The 17,416-nt window shown below is 34.4% G+C and overlaps 1 protein-coding gene across 5 annotated transcripts in view; it reads left to right on the top strand.

The window, feature by feature from the left end:
- The window catches only part of RASA2 (RAS p21 protein activator 2), a 50,062-nt gene extending 32,825 nt beyond the window's left edge, over positions 1 to 17,237 (top strand). For all 5 annotated transcript variants that reach the window (XM_039357453.1, XM_039357452.1, XM_039357455.1 and 2 more), the window contains exons 19-24: positions 1,186 to 1,292; positions 1,892 to 1,974; positions 6,825 to 7,033; positions 8,121 to 8,224; positions 10,995 to 11,184; positions 11,863 to 17,237. In XM_039357453.1, the coding sequence (XP_039213387.1) occupies positions 1,186 to 1,292; positions 1,892 to 1,974; positions 6,825 to 7,033; positions 8,121 to 8,224; positions 10,995 to 11,184; positions 11,863 to 11,893 (724 nt within the window). In that variant the 3' untranslated portion in view covers positions 11,894 to 17,237. The remainder of the gene's footprint in view (positions 1 to 1,185; positions 1,293 to 1,891; positions 1,975 to 6,824; positions 7,034 to 8,120; positions 8,225 to 10,994; positions 11,185 to 11,862) is intronic.
- Positions 17,238 to 17,416: the final 179 nt, after the last annotated feature.

The following is a 17,416-nucleotide window of genomic DNA, read 5'->3' as shown; positions in this document are numbered from 1 at the left end:
TCATCAGCGTTAATGATGTTAACACAAGCACTAGCATTGATGATGTTACCTAGTTTGGGTAATTACAATCTTGCATGAATTCAACCATTTTTAAAAGGAATTCCATGAACAATATTCAGAAATGGTATAGGCATTACCTTGTTGACTTTTACTATAGTTTAGAATTCTATGAAGTTATTTATAAATGGAATCTATATAAGGATGTTCTTTTATATAATGAAGGAAAATACAGGTAGTCTTCGATTTAACCAACATTTCATATAGTGACTGTTCAAAGTTAAAACAGTGGCACTGGAAAAAGTGTGAAAAACCATTGCAACATCTTTCTAGTCACATGATCAAAATTAGATGCTTGGCAACTGACTCGTATTTATGATCATTGCAGTGTCCCAGGGTCATGTGATCTTTTGTGACTTTCTGACAAGTGAAGTCAATAGAGAAGCCAGATTCACTTAACAGCTGTGTTACTAACTGAACAACTTCAGTGATTCAGTTAACAATTGTGACAAGAAAAGTCGCAAAATGGGGCAAAATTCACTTAACAACTGTCTCACTTAGCAACAGAAATTTTGGATTCAATTGTGGTCATAACTCGAAGACTACCTGTATGTAAAAAAAAATTATCTTCAAATTTTGTAAACGTTTCTTGCTTTATGTAGTAAATTATAGTAACAGTACCAATAAATAATTGTTCTAGTTTATACCTGTGGGTTTTTACTATATTTACTTTTCATTGATATTCCTAAATTAGGTTCCATGACAATTTTGGGTTTGTAGGAAAATTGTGGGTTTTTTTAAATATTGTGAATGGTACAAACCTAGCATAAAAGGTTAATCAAGCCCTATATGTTTTTACATGTCACCTCTCTCATACAACAAGAATAGAAAGCATAAAAATAGAGTGAGAGGGGAGAAAAAAAGAAGAGAGCAAGAAAGAAGAGAGTGCACTAAAGAGGAAAGGGAAGAAAAATAATATAGAAAGAAACTGCATGGTGTTTAGTTTAGCATGCCTTCATGCTGAATCAGGGAATCAGTCCTCAATACTTTTTTGTTCTGGGCATGGCTGATTCGTTTTAAGATCAGGAGTTTGAATCCATTAATCTAACTTGTAAACGAATACATCTGGATAGCCTATTAGGAAATTTGAAAATATCTGTGAAAAATGTTCTTGTATTTGTTTCATAGGGAGATGTTCAAAAGAGCACAAGGAAGAACTCGTATTGGAAAAAAGAATTTCAAAAAGCGTCGGTTCTGTCTTACAAGTAGAGAACTCACTTATCGTAAGCAACAAGGTATTCTTTTTTTTTTAATGTTAACCTTTCAAGTTACACAGTTTGGCCTGATGATGATAAACTAATTATGTTCTTCAATTCCAATGGTTAAGAGTACATTAAAACATTGTTCAGTATAAACAAATAAATAAAAGTACTCTTTCATGTTTTTAATTACAAATGTATTAAGTTTACAAAATTATTTGCCATTGGGCTTATATATCTGATTTAACCAGGGCAGTGTAGACAAATACATACTTTTGAGTCTGAGAACCAAAAAAATGAAATATTGGATTCTTTTTCCTGCAGGATTCATTCATTCATTCATTGTTGGGATTTGCAAGGTTCTCTGGTTAATAGACTCTGGGCAGCATACATGAAAAATTAAAACCTGTCAAAATCCACAAATATAATATAAAATCATAATAATTAACAGCAGATACTCTCCCAGCAGAATACACTCAGTTACTATCCTGACCAGATACTCCACTATCCTTGTCTTCATGGCTCTATGAAGGGATCACATATAATGTGTTCCACCAATATTTATGTTTTGCATTATCTTAAACAGCTAAGGTTTTATTTATAATTAAAGGATTTGCTATTTTTTCTTAATCCAGAAAAAGAACCTATATTCACCATTCCAGTCAAAAACATTCTTGCAGTAGAAAAACTTGATGAGCGTGCATTTAACAGGAAAAATGTAAGTAACTTTTGAAATAACAGTTAAGCATGGAAAATTCTAAATTGTCATATAAAAGTGAGAACTTAAATGCCAGGATACAAAAATCTATTCAAATTCTTGTTGCATTACTGAAAAAGCACTTGTATGTTGATTCTGAACTACAGGGAGTCCTCAAGTTACAATCACAATAGAGCCCAATATCACTAAGTGAGACAATTGTTAAGTGAGTTTTACCCCATTTTACAACCTTTCTTGCCATAGTTGTTAAGTGAATGATCACAGTTAAGTTAGTAACACGGTTGTTAAGTGAATCTGATTTCCCCATTGACTTTGCTTGCCAGAAGATTGAAAAAAGTGATCAGAAGACCAACTGTCTGAATTTTGATCATGTAACCATGTGGATCCTACAACGGTCATAAGTGTGAAAAATGGTCATAAATCCCTTTTTTCAATGATGATGTAACTTTGAATAGTCACAACATGAACTGTTATAAGTCGAGAACTACCTGTACGGTATTTCCATGAGACATTCCTTAACTAGGACAGGGATGTCAAACTGTGGGCCCACGGTCCAGATGCATCATGCTGAAACCGTGCCCACCCATTGCCAGCAATGGAAAAAAAGTTATGATATGTCACTTGACATCCCTGCTATAGGATATTAAAACTACTGCTCTTAATATTCTTGCTTGATGATCTGGGATGTGTCTTTATTCTGATATCTGTTTCATCAGGTGTTGTTAATTCACTAATATAGAGTAATTTATGAGTTCCATGCTGGCGAACAACAGGGTGGATAATCGTTTTTTTTTAAAAAATTAAAAAATGGGATTTTTTAATTTAAATTGGATTTTTTTTATTTTTAAATGCTTTTGGAGTAAAAATCTATCTAAATATAGTTTTTTATTTAAGATATATTAATAATTTAATTTATTCAGCATGAAATGGAGCTTAGTTATGTAGCATGAGGCTGTATATTCTGCAATATTTACATTTTTGGTAAACTCATTCAATGAATCCAAGCTCTGCAAGCTGAGATAACATGCACTGCATTGATGCATTCACACAATTTCACAGTCACCATGAGATAAATCATTAAAAAGTTCAGAAATATCCCTTTATCCCATTGTTTTGCAAATCTACGTACATTACAAACTGTATGATTGTTTAAAGATAAATGCATCTATACCAGGCTCTGTTTTAATTAAATAAAAGAATTTGAATAGTTTTCCAACTATGTGTGATTAACCTATTAACCTAAAATCGGTTCTGATATCGCTGTTTTACTAACCTAACAGCTTATTATTCTAAATAGGAAACCTTCATTTTGTTTGCAAATAATAATATTAAAGATTCTAACTACCAGCAATAATGAGTCCCTACATTGAAAGAGCACCTGTCATTTCAGATCCATCATGGCAGTGCCTGTTAGTGGGCATCTACTCACCTGCTGCCCGCCACGTCCCTCACCTTGTTGTGTCACTGCCGCATCACCAGCTGTCCCATTAAAGTGAATGGGACTGTCGGTGAGTCAACAGCGGGTTAGAGGAGGAGCCGCTGCAGGACAGAGATGACAGTTGCTCTTTAAAAATTATGATTTAAATCGAGTTGATTTAAATCAAGCCTTTTTACTAGTGATTTAAATTGTGATTTAAATCAAATCCACTCTGACAAACAAGATAGAAATGTCATGAGTATTTACCTGATCCTTCTTTACAAGAAGATATTAAAAGAAGTCTCTAAAATACTGGTTTCCATCCCAAGAGGAATATATTTGGAAGAGAAGAAAGATATTTTCCCACCCAAGGGAAAGACATTGAGGGAGAGATGCTCTGGATATACTTCCCTTTCTAGCTGGCAAAACTCAAGAGGGAAACTGTTTCTTAATCATGTCATAGATAAATTACCTCAGCAATTTCCTCTACTGGCAATAGATGATTGATTGATTGATCAGTCTGTCATTTTCAACTCCTAGAGACCACATAGATATTCTCCATGATGATCTAGCCCAAAGGTCCCCAACCTTTTGGGCACCAGGGACCGGTTACGTGGAGAGAGGTTTTTCTGCAGACCAGAGAGGGTGTGGTTTTGTGTGCTGCCTGCATCCTGTGGATGGGGCTTTTCTTGTTTGTGCGGACCAGTTGCTGGCATGCTGCGGACCGGTACTGGTTCACTGAATGGGGGTTAGGGACCCCTGATCTAGCCTATTATCTGTTCTTTCAAATCTCCCAGTGGTGCACTCATCACCACTGTAAATGAGTCCATTAGCCTTACTGCTGGTTGCCCTTTCTTTCTACCTTTCAACACTTGATCCTTTTCCAGGGAGCTGGATCTTTACAAAACGTGTCTGAAAAAGGATAATTTGAGCCTCGTCATTTGTGATTTCAGTGAAAACTCTGGGTTGATTTATTTGGTGCTCTATTGGTTTGTTTTCTTGCTTGTCCATAGCATTCTCAGGAGCTTGTGCAATACCAAAGTTTAAAAGCATCAATACTTTATCCTGCTTCTTGCTTTTTTAAACGCTAATAGATATTTATGAGCTTATTTAAAAATCTAGAGTAAGAATTCCTATATTATTGTTAGGTTTAATGATCCAGTTTAAAGTATAAACTATGTAACAATATAATTAGAACTACAGAATTTAATGATGCATTGTAACCAACACAGAACTTAGCCACAGTAGTACTGATAATGCTAGCATTAGAATCAGAAAGTAAAATTTTTATGCAGTAGAGATTGGTTCATTCTGAATACATAAGAAGTGAAATAAGTGAATTCCACATGTTAGAAATTGCAATGCAGTAGTACTTGGACAATGGTTTCAATCTTCTCTGATTCCCAAAAGCAAACTTCTTCCAGTAAGGTTTGGAGTATTTGCTCAATAGAAACACAAATGGTACAACACATTATGTGGTGAAGGTAACATTACCAGAGTAGGATCAACTTCAGAGGAGTTTAGGGGTATCAGTGTCAGTGTTCTTCTGTTTATAAGGGCTTCAGGTGTGAGTGTGTCAAGTGAGGGTCTTGTGATGAGACAGGTGTGAGTCATCAGTGAGTCTTGTGGTGGGAAGGTTACATCAGGTCGGGGTCATTGGGAGGTGAACTGGTGGGGGGGGTACTTGCATGGGTTGGTGCTGTCTCTGGTTGGCTGCACGGTTAATTTGGATTCTGAGGAGTTTATAGGCTGGTTGTAGGTCAATGTGTTTGTTGATGGAATTGCTTGTGGAATGCCAGGCTTTGATGAACTCACTAGCGTGGCATGCAGTAGTGTGGCTGACGATTTTTGTGTTGCTCCAATCAAACTGTTGCTGTCGCTGTGGATAGAGATTAAGGATTTGGGATCATGGTGTTTGACTGCCAGCTGTTGTTGGGTTTTTAATTGATGTGATGTTTGTCCCATGTAGAATTGTTACAATGATTACAGTTGATTTTGTAGGTTACATTGTTTCTTTCATCCTTCTGTATCTTGCCTTTGGTTCTGGATAATCCCTGGAGGAGTGTGGCTGTGGGTTCATGAGCTATTGCTATTCCTGGGCGTTGGAGAATTCTGGCTGTCATTTCTGACACCCCTTTTGTGTATGGTAGGGTTAGTTTTTGCGTGGTAGTTGGCTGTGTGGTGTGATTTGGATGCTGTGTGTCAGAATACGAAGTTTTTTGGATAGCCATTATGGAGAAAGACATAAAGCAGCTTTTCTCTTCTGCTTTTCTTAGTATTGTGGTGCTGCATTGTGTCCTGGCCCTTCTGAAGAGGATCTGGACACAGCTTCTTTTGTGTGTGGGGTAGCGAAGCTGAGAATCTGGTCCATGTGTGTGGGGTAGACATGGGTTTCCAGTTCTCCGTTGTCCATTATTCTTACAGTAGTGGCCAAAATTGTGGAAACCTTTTGGGGAAAAGTATATTTTTGAGGTTTGATGCTAATAACACCATTTTTTTTGGAGTAGTACCATAAAATTATATATCAATGGAAAGATAATTTAATCAAGAATGTAATGCAACAAAGTTTGTTTAATTATCTGTTCTGTATTTTATGAAAAGTTATAGCCAAATAACCATGAAAAGAAAGCACAATTTGCTTAGGTTGATATCAGGTAGCTTTCCTTCATTTGATTGTAGCCAGTGAGCATGAGTCTTTAGAGAGCCAATCAGGTGTCATCTTGTTTTGACAATGAGCCAATCAGATCACAGTAGGATTCAGTTATTGATGTCATATATTGAAGCTGAGAGGAGGACATTTGTCAGTGTGTTATGTGATCGCTATCAAGTTAGTTGGGTTTTTTTGTACTCTTTCATTTAGTGAGCTTGTAAAATGTAATAAAACTAAAGTAATAGTGCAAAGAGTTGACTGGTTGCCCAGAAAGTGATGTAAAATAGTATTATCGAGTGAACAAGGCTACAGTTATAAAGAAATTAGAAGAAAAATGGGTGGTACTAAAAAGAGAAAATTAATAATAATACTCTAATCCCTCAATGCCTGACTCCTATTTGTCATACCTATTAATTCACATTGTGGCAGAGTTCTCTTTCCTGCATCTCTTCTAAGAACAATTAGGGAATGATTGTTTCCTCTCCTCTTTTCCTCTGCCTTGGGGTATCCTTACATGTCTGATGTTAATCGTGGATGAAATTGGGCAGTCTTTCAGCTTAGAAGCAAAAATGTGGATCACAAGATCCCTCCTTTTCTGAGCAAAATGGAAGTTAATACATTAACCAGTATCTGTTACACCAAGGCAACCATTTGGATAAGTGTCCAGTCTTCTGTTTTCAAAGTTTTTAAATAATACATAAACATTTTTTAAAAATCTGCCAGTGTTTTTTTTCTCCTATAAATAAACTGTTGGTTGTTTGAACAGAGCTGTTTCTTTTTCAGATGTTTCAAGTAATACATGTTGAAAAACCACTCTATGTGCAGGCAAATAATTGTGTGGAGGCTAGTGAGTGGATAGAAGCTCTCTGTAGAGTGAGCAGATGCAACCAAAAGAGATTGAGTGTCTATCACCCATCTGCTTTTTTGAATGGAAATTGGCTTTGCTGTAAAGCCACATCAGAAAACACAGTGGGTTGTATGCCATGTACTGCGTAAGTAACATCTGCAAGAAAAATAACATATGCATGTTTTGGAATAGAAATAATTTTGCTTACAATATATTGCTGTAACTTAGGTTGCCTTCCTAATGACCAAAGGGAGGGAGGGAGATGCACATCAGAATTACACATGTACTTGAGATTAGTAACTGAACATTATTAGATTTGAAAACATTAATATTTATGGCAACGTCATCAAATATGATTATGAAACAACATAGATTATTAATCCTATAATAAATGAATGTATTTAAGTTGCCATTTGGAAATGAGTTTTTGTTCTTTGCAACCTGAATATATATCAATACTCTTCCTTCCTTCCTTCCTTCCTTCCACACTGAGCATCTCACAATAAAATCCACCAAAAACATAATATACTATAAAAAAGCAATAAAAGTTTACTATAAGTATAAAGTAAAAAAATTATGTGGCATCCATAATACATGTATTGGTAGAAGCAAGGATTATTTGCAAGAGAAGGAGATATACTGAATTGGCATAAATTAGATTTAACAATATTTCTCATTTCAAGCTTTTGATATTTTGGGATTGATATTATTCTCTGTGCTTTATATACTGTTGCTTACTCAAAACAATCTGATGATTGTATGTGTATGTGCCTAGCTTTCAATCTTATTCCTGGTTATTTTTTTACTAAAGAGATAGTTGATTGATGCTTGCTTAGTGAGGATTTCTCTGCCTGAAGCAGTTACAGAATAGAGAGTAGGATTTAATATGCTTCTTATTTTTTAACCCTAATCTTAAATTCTTTCGGCATCAAATAATATGAACGTTGTATATATGATTATTGCATGTTGTATATAAGGAATTAAGTTGCAATTGACTAGTTTCATAGATGGGTTTGCTATAGCTTTATAGGCTGTTTCAATTAATTCTGGTAGGCCACATATTAAGAATTCCTACCTATCATGATACAGCCGTAAGTATAAATGATCTAGAAGTTTTGTACATCTGCATTGTTTTGTTTTTTTCCCTTTTATTTGTATATGCATTAATATATAGCTAGTAAATCTTCTTTAAAATTAACATATTTTATAAAATTTTGTATTTCTAATTGAAGAGGTGTACCTGCTGACATTCAGATAGAAATAGATGGAGATCGAGAAACAGAGAGAATCTACTCACTCTTTGCAATCAGTATGCCAAAGCTCCAAAAAATGCAAGGTATGAAAGACCCATTTGTCAAAGTAACACAGTCAGTTTTGTAATATTAATAGCTATTAGCTATTGTCCAAATTGGTAATCCCATATCCATTCTAGGTTCCTAATTTTCAAATATAATAGGTTGGCCCAGAAGAAAATCATGTTGGACACAAATGATGGACTTCTTCCAGGCTTTTCCTAGCTGTTCCTCCTCAGCCCCCAGCACTACAGTACTCCATACTCATTTGGGAATCTCTGATCATTGGGAGTTTTTTTTATAAGGATGTCGGCCTTTATTATGTATAGAGGAGAATGAAGAAGATGGCTTCTGGTAGACTTCTTCCTTGCCTTTGTTTGCACAGTTGCTTTTTTCAAGTGTTAAATAGAGAAAAACTCTGCTTAGATTCAATTATTTGCTTTCTGTTATAGTACATTCAAAAGTATTCAGGCCCCCTTCACTTTTGTCAATTTTGTTATTGCAGTCTGATTTTATAGTTGTTGAAATTCATTTTTTCTCATTAATCTACAGGCAGTACCCCATAACGACAAAATGAAAACAGAATTTTAGAAATGTCTGTAAATTTATTAAAAAGAAAAAACTGAACTATCACATTGGCATAAGTATTCAGACTCTTCGGACCCTTAGTACTTGTTGAAGCACCTTTGGCAACAATTACAACCTCGAGTCTTTTAGGGCAGAGGTCCCCAACCTATGGGTCGCGTCCCACTAAGGCTGTGGCCTCTTCGCCATCGGGCCATGTGAATGGCTGAGCAGTGTTGCACGTGCGCATTTATGCATGCTCTTGTGCTAGCTGAGCCGCAAATCTCACGCCGGTGCTAGAAGACCCGTGAGCCTCGCTGGCTAGGAGAGCCAAGAACCACGCACCGGTGCTAGCAACCCCCATTTGCAGAGCACTCATGCTCACGGCCCCCTTTGTGCGCATGCAGCCACATTTATGTGTGTGTGCACGCATAAAAGTGCCTGTCCCTCCCTTTCCCACCAGGCCGCCAACACAGAAAGGTTGGTGACCCCTGTTTTAGGGTATGACACAATAAGCTCTGCACACCTGGATTGGGGGATTTTCTGCCATTCTTCCTTACAAATCCTCTCAAGCTCAGTCAGGTTAGATAGCGACCGTTGGTGGACAGCCATTTTCAGGTCCCTCCAGAAATGTTCAATAGAGCTCAAGTCAGGGCTCTGGTTTGGCCACTCTAGGACATTCACAGAGTTGTCCCTAAGCCACTCCTGTGTTATCTTGGCTGCTTAAGATCATTGTCATGTTGGAAAGTGAACCTTTGGTGCATTCTGGAGTCCTGAGTGCTGTGGAACAGATTTTCATTGAGGATATCCCTGTACTGGGGCTCATTCAGAGTAACCATTGGGTTCTTGGTCACTTCTGTTACTAAGGCTTTTCTCCCCCCAATTGCTCAGTTTGACCGGGCGACCAACTCTTGGAAGAGTCCTGGTTGTGCCAAACTTCTTCCATTTGAGAATTATCGAGGCCACTATGTTTTTAGGAACCTTCAGTGCAGCAGAAATTTTATTGCAGCCTTCCCCAGATCTGTCCCTTGCAATAATTCTGTCTCTGAGCTCTGCAGATAGTTCCTTTGACCTCATGGCTTTTCCTCTACTACAGTATGCATTGTCAGCTGGGAGGGCTTCTATAGAGAGGTGTGTGCCTTTCCAAATCATACCACAGATGGACTCCAATGAAAGTATAGAAACATGTCAGTAAAAGAAATAGGAGGCACCAAAGCTAAATTTCAGTAACCCAGCTGGATAGTAGCCCAGCTTGATTCCCAAATAATGAACATCAGATATAATCACTCCCTGGTTGTTGCAAAGAATCTAAATACTTATGCTAATGTGATATTTCAGTTTTTTTCTTTTAAATAAATTTACAGACTTTTGTAAACTTCTGTTTTCATTTTGTCATTATGGGTTACTGGGTGTAGATTAATAAGGAAAAATGAATTTCAGTAACTACTAGAATCAGATTGCAGCATAACAAAATTGACAAAAGTGAAGGGGGTCTGAATGTGCTATATTTAAGATACGGTTCTCAAAGTATCCTGCCAGTGTAGAACTCAGTTACTGCAATATATGTTAATAAACCCTACATTTAAGAAGCTAATACATGGAAGGGAGAGGTCTCTGTTGAAGCTGGATCTACATCCAAATAGCGTGTATTTGATTTCATTTAAGCCTATCCATACACTTGTAGCAATAGTGGAAGTGATCTTTGTGAATTTAAAGCTTCAGCAGATCTGTCAAAATGGTATTGTAAGCCTTCCTCAAATATGGGATTGCAGAATCAGAGAGTGATTATATCTGATGTTCATTATTTGGAAAATCCAATTAGGGCTACTTCTTCATTTACTGTGTACTTTAGGTTAGTTTTTATGCATTATATATAAAGTCTGTTGATCCAAGGTCCATTAAATCAAGAAATTGTATGACAGCGCCATCTCCTGGATATTCAGACTTGATAGAATTTACAAATTTATGAAAGAAGAATGTAATAGTGAGCCTTCTGATCCTTTTATATTTTTTTCATGGAAAAGTTTGTACTTATTAGTCCAGATAACAACTAATTTAAATTGTTTTAATTTACACTGATGAATTAATGAATTAACATGAAACAATGTTCTATTATGCCCCAAAAATACGCTTTGTTATTTTAATTAATCACATTTATGATAAACCTTATGTCTGAAAATATAGAACAGCAAAACTTTGTTTCTTGAACATTTAAAACTTCATAATACTCTAATTTTTACTTACTTTTAGAGGCTTGTGGAAGTATAGCAGTCTATCAAGGTCCACAGAAAGAGCCAGATGACTATTCTAATTTCAAAATTGAGGACTCAGTAGCAACTTTTCAAACTCTTCAGCAAATAATATCTATTGTAGAACAATTGGACATGCATCATGATAAGTATCGAGAAAAAAGATCATCTAGTGCTAAATATGGCAGTGAGTAAGTATTGTAGCTAATTCTACCATTATAACGGGCTTGTCTTTTAACAAACTGCAACTAAATGTTAATGTAATTCTGTGACCACTTAGTCATCTAATGCAGGGGTCCCCAAGCTGTGGGCCACAGCCCACTACTGGGCCGTAGCCTCTTGGCCAGCGGGCCACGTGAGTGGCTGGCTAGTGCGTGTGTGTGTGTGCATGCACTCACCCCCACTCACACTAGCTTGTATAGAACATGGAATTATCTCTGAGGGAGATGGGCAGTTAAGAACATATCCTTCATTCTGCAAATCTTAATACAGTAAAACCTTGATTTAATGGACTGATTGGGAGAGGAAATATTCAATATTTCTAACTGTTAAATGTGAAAATACATTCTTTGAACTTGTTTTCTCCTTTCTATAGGGATGTCATTATGCAAATTATATAAACTGCCTCAGGTTTTATAAAATTAAGATAGGACTGAAGTAAATTTAACTTCCTCATCCAGATTATGCAAATGCAGTTTCCTTTATTTGTGGAAAATATTCAGGTGGATTTAAGTCTGCTCAGTGGTGATCAGTAAAATTGAAAATTTATTATTGTCAGAAAATACAGCACTAATTGTAAGTGAAAAATAATTTTTAACTTGCAGTTTCTAACAAATAGTTAAATACAGTTCTTTTTTTGTCTTTTGTAGAGAAAATCCAATTGTTGGAAAAATTTCCTAATCAAAGGCACTTCAACAGAGATTTTGAAAGAAAGGAATTGGATTAATTTTCACTCACAAAACAAACTGGTTTTGTGATTATTCCATGAATTTAAGAATATGCATTTCCTGCAAATTAGCTGCATTCATAAGTTTATTTAATATTTAACAGTGGAAAGAACAGTGTCGAATCAGATTTCTGCAGGGATAAGGGAAAAGGTATGCATATTGTTTAAAGAACTTAACATACAAAAAAATTAAATAAGGTATCTAAAGTTGGGAAGATCTTCTAAAGAAATAAGCTTTCTAAGGAAAAAAACAACTACCACCTTCAGTTGGGATTTTATCTGCCAGGATAATCATCAGCTTCTGTGACTATCACTATTATCTGGACAAAGAAATTCTGACAGGTGACAAAAGGATTTGAAGCTTTACATTCAGCGCACAGTCACTTTTAAAGCTTCCTTTCTTAACCTACAGTAGAAATGTTGCTTTTCAAAAAAAAAAAAGGAACAAAATGATGGTACTTTTTCAAAATGTGCATTGATAATTAGCAAAGATATGTTATTTAAGCAGTATCACTGAAGCAGGACAAGTCAGGGAATTTATATGTCTTGTTTACAGTTGGAGTGAATAGTGAAAGATGTGATGTGGAATCATTGGTTTTTCTTTTTGAAATAACACATTGTTAGTATTTTTAGTGATTGGGTTTGGGAGGAGAATGTATGCTGTTCAGATAATACGATAGCTGAATACCATGTGGCATATCATTAGTAATATTTTTTTAAAAAAATGCCTAAAGGTACATGGTATACAGTGAACATTGCCATACCCAATTGTAACTAGCTGTTTTTGAAAATCACTCCAAGCACTTTACATATCTGGTTAATCCCAGATTATAATTCTAGATACTTTATAGTGTCTAATCATTATGATCAGTTGAATGATCACTACTGTGGCTTAAAACCATATTTTATGAAATTTTATATCTAGGATATTTTTTACTTGCCAAGTAAAGTTTTGAACTAAGCTTTACTTTTAGAACTCTTAATCTTTCCTTGTTGTATTTGTACCTATAAACTGATTAAAAACTGATATGTAATAAATATGAACAAACTCTTGGGAGAGGAAAAGGCTAAGTTTTTAAAATGAGTATTATATGAAGTCATCAGAAGTCAAGCTTAACTCAAAAGAGACTTTACCTTTTCTTTACTGAATGTGGTACTACAGAAGACTGGCCTTGGGAGCAATTTATTAAGCACTATAAAAACTAGTGAATTTCCACTGAAGTAACATTCATGATTTTCTGTTTATTGGTCTCCTTACCTTTTAATACTCCTGGTTTACTACTATTTGTCTCCACTCATTAAGATTGCTTTCATTGTCTAATAGAAATCTAAAATAAGGACATTTAAAAGATAAAACTGGCTCAAATACTACATGATTGTAATGGTATTATGCTAGCAAAATAAGAAAGCTTGCCATTAAAGTAAATATTCTGATCCTAAGACTGGACTAACCTTTAAATTAAATGCACCTAAATAGAACTTCTTTTTCCCAATAGTTGGTATCCATGCCTTATCATTAAATGTTTTTAATACTTTTGTATGAGGCATACAAAAACCTATTAAAACAAACAAGCTCACTGGATATATAAATCTATCAATGCGGATTGTGCATTTTGGGTAAAATGTAAGGGAAACTAATAATTTAGTGACAGAATGAATGGCACAGATTGTATAATAAAAGAGATATAAACCTAGAAAAATCATTATCACAAATTATAACTGGTAAATGCAAAGCAAAATACAAGTGTAATGTAGAGGATTTAAAAAAGAAAATTGTGTCTATGTAGTCACCTACGTTACAGCCTGAACGTCTTTTATGCAAAATATCAGAAAAACTTTGCTTCCGTTCCTTTAATAAATTTTATTTCCAAAATTAAAATACAAATTCCCACAGAGAAAAGGGAACAACAACAAAGCACTAAACAAGACAAAAAAGTGCATTAAAAAACATACATATATATACATATATATACACATACATACATACATACATACATACATACATACACACACACACACAGTTGATTACTGATAAATATACTTTCCCCCTTGCAAAATAGGTCTACGAGTTTATAAACTTCTACAGCTCTATTTGCCCAACTAATTTGATCTACTATCTGTTTACCATAAGAAAAGTTATCAGGTAAACCCCACAACAAAACTAAACTTCAAAGTCTTCTTTTAACAATATATTCTTGTATTTCACACACAGAAAGTACACAACAGCTTCTAATCTACCATAAACCACTGCAGTAATTACCTCTGATCTGTCCAGGATCAAATCAATCTTGATTGTTTTCCTTAAAATTATGAGCATTAAAATATGCTTTCATTACTATGCATATATATATTAATTAATATACTTTAATATATTTGGAAACCGCATTATGTTTTAGTATAAGAAAAATATGAAAAATATCAATTTTATACATAATTTAAACATGGAGATAAATAATCTTTGAGTTTAAAAAAGAAAGTGGATCCTTGATGAAGTATTACATTTTCACAGATAACTATGAATCTTATCATCCATGTCTGGAAAAATTAGAGATTCGCCCACATAAATTCAGGCTTTCTTTTTGTTTCTAGACTGTCAAATAGGAAACAGCTATGGGTCAGCCAAAAATCTTCTAGATTTGTAACTATCAGCCCAAGAGCTATTTTATACCTGTTTACAGCATTTGACAGTAAGAAAAACATTATTTCCTTCCTGGGTTATGCCAGATCAATAGGGTACAAGTAAATGTGAATTCCTCCGGCCTGGATTACTCCTATAACATCAATTTAAGATTGCTCTATTAAAATATATAGACAATAGAAATGAAAGCTTTATTTTGTTCTGAAAAATCTAGCATTTGAATAATAAATGGAAATAATTTACAAGCTTTAGAACTGCATTTTGTCTCTCTGTTTAGCAGGATTTTTTAATTAGATTTTTTTCTGTGTAATTGTCATACAGGAATATTGTGTACAGAAGCTCAACCAGCTAGCTGCTAAGCTATTTCCACCTCAAATAGCTAATATGCTGTTGTTTTTTAGTGTATGGGAGAGGCTAAGTTGATTTCCCCCCTAAGTATTTGTCTAAAAATGTTCATATATTTATGTTAGGGTTTCTTCAATCCTGTAGACAGGTGTGGAAGATGACCATTTGACAATCTAAGAGCATAGCTAACTATTGACCATCAATATATATGATTGAATTATATTATCTGGAGACTTTTAGGCAATCAGTCTGTAGTTACAAATTTGAAATATTTGCTTATATGCTGAATTATAGCATTACTTCATTTGATCATCACTTTGTCATTCAGTTCTAATATTAATTGCAGTAGGCTCTATTTGTGGGATTTTAGTAACCACATAATTGTAAGATGCTACTCAATTCTTAATACTTTTGGTATTCATTCCACGTAATCCTTTTGTTTTCCAATCACAGCTATTCCCTTTTGTTATAATACGACTTGCAGGGAATATACCAATACTGTTTCAGAAAGCATGACATTTAGTATTGAGGATTTCATTCTGCAAATAGTATTAAAAGATGGTCCATTTATAATACTTATCAATAAAGAAAATAAAACTCTGTTAGTTTGGGCATTGTTGCCTACATCTATATTATCAGCTTTATGAAGTAATTGTTGAGGGCATCATTGGGAATGATTTCTAGAGAGATAGAGATGAAGAGAAAGGACCATGAAGATACTCTCAAGACATCCTCCAACTGGACTCTGCTCTCTTTTATCATCTTCTACCAGAAGTTTAGTTCCACTAACCAACTGCCCTGTAGGAAGGATACCAGAATCTTTTTTTTACAATTATTTATTTGCTTTTTTATTTATGCTTTTTGATAACTGCTTGCAAACTGCCTTGTAAAATATAAGTCAGATTATAAATAATTGTCTTGAGAAATAGTTTTATCCTACCAAAATCATGATTGATTTTTGGGCTTTATGCAAGCTTCATGCTTGTGGATAGGTTCATATATTAACTTTGTGCTGAATCAGCCTTAGCGTTAATGAATATTTTCCCCTTGCAAATGATTTAATTTTCTATCTTACTGAATTTGAGGATTTATTTTGTGTTTATTTTTCCTGGACTTTTTTTTTAGATTTCAGATTATAGTTTGCAAAAACTGTTTTCTATTTTGCAATTAGCATTGCAGCATTGCAGTTAATCCTCCCTGGTTGTCCATAAATTCCAATCTCTTAGTAAGCTGCAAAATGCTGGAGAGATCCTTATACAGTGAAGGACAGGGCATTCACAGATACCCTGTGACCATCATGACTAAATAGGTATGAAAACAACACTTTTTGCCTAAGTGAATTTCACCAAAATTCTCTCCTCTGAAATAAAATTTGTAAGCAAGTTATTTTAAATTGAATTGGAACAGGGAAAGGGAAAACATCAGACTTTTTATCATAGTTTTAATATAGTGTTAGATGAAACATTTATTTTGTATTTGGATTGCAATGTATTGCCCACTATTCACAGAGTCTAGCACACATATCATACAGTTATTCATTTTTTCCTCCTTATCAGAATTCCTGATTGCAAATTGACAAGGGTTTGGGGTTTTTTTGAGCAAATAATGTACACTATCTTTATTTTTGTATGATACCTTTTTTGTATTAAAGGACTTCCTTGGGCTATCTGCTTGTTCTCTCAGGGATGGGTGCACAGCAATAGCATCTGAAGCATAGTGTCCTTAAAGTCTTCATTCCAATTTTAACTCACAGGGTTCACATTAATCTTTTACAAATATCAATTTGGCCTTACTGGCCCAGAAAGTCTTAAATCACATTCAATAATTATTTTCATTTGACAATTATGTTCATTTGGCAAACTAGATTTATAACTATTACAGGAATAAAAGCACTTTCAAAACAAGGTACTATATTGTGCCAATAAAATTTTGAGGCGGTAAAAATCAACATAGCAGCACTGAATTAATTTAAATTTCTATATACCATATCAGTGTTGATGGAAACATAACCAAGTGCCAGAGATAATTCTAGACCTGCCCATGCAATTCTTTTTGTCAATTGTATATTTCCTATGCAGTAGAGAGTCCTACATTATTACATTTTGTACAAATAGGTAAATATTGAAAGGTGTTTTTATTTGAAATAATCCTGAGTAGTATCTGTTCACTACTTAGCTTTGGTTAACAATGTAAATTTAACAGTGTATTTAAATATGTTAATGATGGTATATTGAATATTAATGATGGAATATATAGTATGTTTTATTTAAAGTTTATTTTCTTAAAGTATTAAAGTATAGCAGAATTGTTTGAAACTTGTTTATTGCACGTTATTTTAGTAGTTCATTTCTTAAGTACATAAAATGTAAATGAAATTGGGATTGTATTTGTTGAAACCATCAGAATTGCTTTAAAACAGATACGATTTTGCACAAGTAATAATTGACAAGTGCAAAGTAAACACTTATTTCTTTAACAAAATACATACCTTCAA

The sequence above is a fragment of the Crotalus tigris genome, unplaced genomic scaffold (genome assembly GCF_016545835.1).
Source record: "Crotalus tigris isolate CLP2741 ecotype Arizona unplaced genomic scaffold, ASM1654583v1 scf7180000018923.2277400, whole genome shotgun sequence".
Lineage (NCBI taxonomy): Eukaryota > Metazoa > Chordata > Lepidosauria > Squamata > Viperidae > Crotalus > Crotalus tigris.
The sequence above is the reverse complement of the archived record's forward strand: the minus strand, read 5'-3'. Positions and strand labels throughout refer to the sequence as shown.